The 4999-nt window shown below is 37.2% G+C and overlaps 1 protein-coding gene across 1 annotated transcript in view; it reads right to left on the bottom strand.

The window, feature by feature from the left end:
- Window positions 1-1537: 1537 nt before the first annotated feature.
- The window catches only part of DCTD (dCMP deaminase), a gene marked incomplete at both ends in the record, with an annotated part of 11903 nt that continues 8441 nt past the window's right edge, over window positions 1538-4999 (bottom strand). The window contains 2 exons of the mRNA XM_009073340.1: window positions 1538-1634; window positions 2810-2926. Coding sequence (XP_009071588.1) covers window positions 1538-1634; window positions 2810-2926 — 214 coding nt within the window. The remainder of the gene's footprint in view (window positions 1635-2809; window positions 2927-4999) is intronic.

The following is a 4999-nucleotide window of genomic DNA, read 5'->3' as shown; positions in this document are numbered from 1 at the left end:
TATATATATCTATATATATATATCTATCTAAAAGATATTTGGAATATTTTTTTGGAATATTGATAATATTTTGATCATTTTTTCCTGCCAATATTTCAAAAAACACTTTCAAACTTTGTGTCAGTATATTAAAATATTTGTTATGCTAGGGGAATAGATCACATTATGCATCACACTGGGTAAAAACCAAATGAGTTAAGAGGGAATCATTTAAAATTGTAACTTTAGAACTGTAAAATTAATACTGCCACAAAATGTTTCCTTTTATTATCATTAGAGCATCTGCTACAGCAATTAGCAAGGAAGGTATTTGGGGACTGAGCATATATTTTCCAGTCTACCAGTAAACAAAAGATTATGCAAATAGTGTGGATTTAGTGCCTAATTAAGCTCTGCAGTTCAGTTCAAGAGATTCATTAAGTACCACCTACATCCTTAGCAATCGATACAAGGATGAGTAACAGTCAACACAGAAAGCACATGCTGCTGACCACAGAAACTCTGAATGCTTTGTCCAGGATAGCAATCTGAAATGCAGGAAACATTTCTCACCCTGGAGAAGTTACAAGGTGTGACTTGCAAGAGAATGATTTATGCTTTTAGTCAAATAGTCTTAGTAGACAGGAAATACACTGAAAGACTAAAACTGAATTTCAAGTACTGCTGTGTTTTTCCATGGATGTTTCTTAGCCCAGTAGGTACCTTTCATCCTAAAATTTTATCTGTCAGAATTGTTATGTTTGCAAATTTTTCAAAGTCTTTATATTAATATTGTAAAACTTTTTAGAGTTGCAAAGCCTCCTTGACTGCATAATTAGCCTCACCCACAGCATGTTATTGCTATCAAACTAGCTGTTGAACAGATTGTCTTTAGGTATCTCTGTCAGTGTCTTTAAAAACCCCACTCTTCAAACAGTTCTCAGATTCTCATTACTTTAAGGCAAATATTCCAAGTTTTACCCTCTTCTCACAAAAAAGAAAGCTGACCAAAGAAGGCAGACAGCTCTAGGCATCACGAATTAATTACGGGTGGCTGGTTTGACACCTTCCCAAATTGACTGCAATAAAAAGATCCTAAAGTTTCAATAAAGATTAGCTAATCCACAAAAAACCCCAATCAACTGGTCGTTTCAGTCCCACTCATATGATCATAGGATAATCCAGGCTGTAAGGAGCTTCAGATCAGCTAGTCCAACCTGCTGCTCAAATGAGGGTCAAGGATGACACTCCCAAGTACAATGTAGCAAATAACCTTCACACTTGCAATTTCACTTGCATTCCAGGAAGGAAATGAGGAATGGACCATTTTCGGATACAAACATTATTAAATTGAAATGTAACCATACACAAAGCAAAAGAATGGTGTAACAGTCTGTCAATCCAGTATCTTTTACAGAGCAAACCATCTATAAACACTACCAAAGAATAAAATCCTGCACAATGCAAAGTAGAAAAGCTTTTGCCCTAAAGCTGATCTCTTTCATACATCATTCTTCCTTTCCAAAATAAAAATAAACGTAATTCTAAGTTCTCTCACCTGTATATAACACCTGCCAAGTCAAACATCCGCCGTGCAGCTGTCATCTCTGTGGTGTCATGATACTTGTCAGACATAAAAATAACCTCCTTTATGCCTAAAGAAGTCATATAGAAAAAAATGTTAGAATTACACTGTCTGGTGCACAAAATCAGAAAAGACAGCATCATCCATACACTCTAGAGCTCCTTGGTACACTTCTGCTCATAAATTTATGCTGTCTCAAATTGCTGAATGATCTATTGCCTAAATTGCTTAGGGGAGAAGTGTAAAGGATTCAAAGAAAGAATTCACAAGCATTTCAGAGCCTATCAACAGCTCCCTGTGTTTGCCAGACAACATGAATATCAACACATTGCAATTTAGTGCTGACCTAAGTGCATAAGGAAAAGGATGAGTGACTTCATTGAGAATAAGCAGCCAGTCTACCTTGAAGACCATTTGATTTTGATTCTGTAAATAGAGAACTGTAGCACAAATGCAGAATACCATCACCTTTCCCTCTTCACCTCTCTTTATTTCAAACCTTACTGAACCACAGTAAAGCAGTGACCTGTTTGCTACTTTCTTCCTAGATTCCTGCAGCCATTAGTAGTGAGAGCAACTCCCCAGAACAGCAATCCATGCTGGGATCACATGACTTCACCCTAAGAGCCAAAGATATGCTACTTTAAGCAGAGATTTTTACGAAACTGAAGCCTACTGCAGATACTGCCTAATCTGAAAAAAGCAGACACATTTAGGCCAGCACACTTGCTGCCATGGCACAGATTTATAACAATTGTAATGAAAGACATAATTAAAGTAGGATCATAGAAGTCTTATGACATTTATGAGCAAAGATATTTTAAAATCTTCAAATATCTACCATGCATCATATTCAAATTAAAATTTCATGTATATACTCCCAACAGACCTTTTGTCATGCAGAAGTTTATTTCTTTCTGCCCTACTCTATTCAATGTGTCAGAGCACAGCAAAATTGACAGTAATTATATGCAAAGCCTGTGTTGTTCTTTGGCAGCTCCTGGTCTAAGAAGTTACAAACCTAAATTAGGAGCACGCTTAGAATCACAGAAGATGCAATTAGCACTGGAAAAATTTGGCACCATTCAGATGCAAAAAAAAACCCACAAGTAGCATCTTATGAAGTTGACAGTGCAATTAATTTAGATCTAACATCAGCAATTTAACATCAAATACGTCTCTGATAAGATACCAATGAGCAGCAGCACTGCAACCCTGAAAAACCAAGCTGGCACTACTGCTTACCTGCCTGGATGATGAGCTTTGCACATTCATTACAAGGAAATAAGGCAACATACATGCTGCAGCCTTTCACATCAGCTGAGTTTTTGTTCATGATGGCATTCAATTCGGCATGGCACACTGATTAAAGCAGAAAAGAAACAATTCATAATACTGTTCATTAAAACAAATCAAACTAAAATTAAAGTGTTACAATATAACTGCTTACATCTTTTCAAAGGCAAATAGCTTGCACAGCTTGTCATAAAGGGCAGAGGAAGAAATAAAAGCAAAAATACCAAGATCAATGAAGGTCAATTGTTCTGACCAGGCTGCCGATTAGTAATGATATCATTAAGTGCATTAGCATTGCCATTTGCTAACACCTATCGCAGGCAACAAAGCCGTAGGCTGTGGGCCAAGTACTTGCAACCACCCTAAGTGAAGCAATATCTCACAGCTTCACAACTCTCTGGAGTATCTAATTGCCAGTATAAAACAGCTCATTTATGTGTTTACATGCACAGATAGGAACAGTCTTATGGCTGTAAGAGCGCACTGTGTGCTCTTAAAGGCAGGAGAATCGCGAAGTGAAACTGAGCAACTCTGTCCTCTGGGTCTCAGAACGGCTCAGCGCTGCTGCATGATTCTCTCACCCCAAGAATACACAAGACACACTCAACCATAAAAATGTCCCAGCTTTAATATTAAAGTGAGTTTACTGCTCATTAAAAGGTGCCAGACTTCCCAAGCAGGAAAACAAAGTCCTCTGTTTCTCCATGGATTTGAGATGGGCCAGGTAGCAACAGACTATCTGCCTTAATCCACCATAACACAATAGCTATTTCTGGACAGACAGCACCTTAGGGTTTAAGTGTTTATAAGGTACACATCAGCAGATTATCTAATGTGTTACCAAGACAGGTGAGAAGAACAGAGTTTCTGTGTCATCCAAAATGAACCTCTGAAAAAAAACATTAGGATCTCTGCAAGAACTTCCTGTTTTCTCCTAGGAATAACAGCAAGTTGCATAATTTATGTACCTACTTACTAAGAAACTGCCTGCTGCCATGACTTTATAAACAGATGTTGAAGCAAGGTGTGGGTTTGAGCCTGTTTAGAGACCTGCATGTGCAGATAACATTAAGAGTTTTTCCACTGCTTGTTCTGAAGAACAGATTTTTTTAAAAGTAGTTTTCCTTTCCCTTGCATCCATGAGAAAATTAAAACAGACAGCACTTCATAGCAGAAGTTCATAGTAAGCCTGGTACCATATGCTGACCTCTATGTGAATGATCTCACCACACATCTGAGTGCAGTACCTTCAACACACAGGAATCCTTGCTGAATGGAAATGGTTTCTGTATGCACTCAATGTCTACATGGAATTTTCTATTTAACAGCTAATGCACTACAAATTTACAGCCTAACTTACAGCACACAAGCTTTCCCATGCAAACAAGTCACAAAGGACTAAACACTTGCTAAAGAAAGCTCAGTATTGGCTTCTACCATGCTCATATTATGCTGTCCACATACCTCCTCATAACCAGTAAAGCTAGAAACTAACACAAAAAATAGGAAAATAAAAAAGAAAACCCCAAAGCCAAGCACCATCACATTCAAGTTTCTTTTATTATTATTATTGTTTCTATTGCAACTGTTCTTGGGTCACTCTGTATTTTAAATATATGCCATTAAGTGTACAAGATATACAGTTACACGAACCTGTACATTTAGAAAATCTAGAAAATAAGTTGAACTCCAAGTGTATTTCTGAGTTGGACCAATCTTATGTAGCCTTCACAATAAATATTTTTCTGGGGTTACAGAGGGTTGAGTGAAAAAGTATCATTATTTCCACAACTGGAACTAGGTTATGTAAACAAGACAGAAACATCACTTTTAAGTTTCTTTGAACAATATACTTGTGTTCTAGGCAGCAGGCTACAATATGGAAGGCCTCCAGAAAGAAGGATGTTTTCAAAGGCTCACAGAACTAAAATAAAACCCAAACAACTCCAAACTAATTCCTTCAGTAAATATTTTTCCTTCACTAAAACTCAGAAATCTTCAGCTATAAAACCAGACAAGTTTCATTATTAGTACAGCAACAAGTTTCCTTCCTGCAGTGATGAGAGAGAAAGGTTCTTTTGGCAGACTTCTACAAACTTTCAACAACAAACCTCTTCCCAAGTGAAAACAAGATCAGGC

The sequence above is a fragment of the Acanthisitta chloris genome, unplaced genomic scaffold, assembly GCF_000695815.1.
Source record: "Acanthisitta chloris isolate BGI_N310 unplaced genomic scaffold, ASM69581v1 scaffold46034, whole genome shotgun sequence".
NCBI lineage: Eukaryota > Metazoa > Chordata > Aves > Passeriformes > Acanthisittidae > Acanthisitta > Acanthisitta chloris.
The sequence above is the reverse complement of the archived record's forward strand: the minus strand, read 5'-3'. Positions and strand labels throughout refer to the sequence as shown.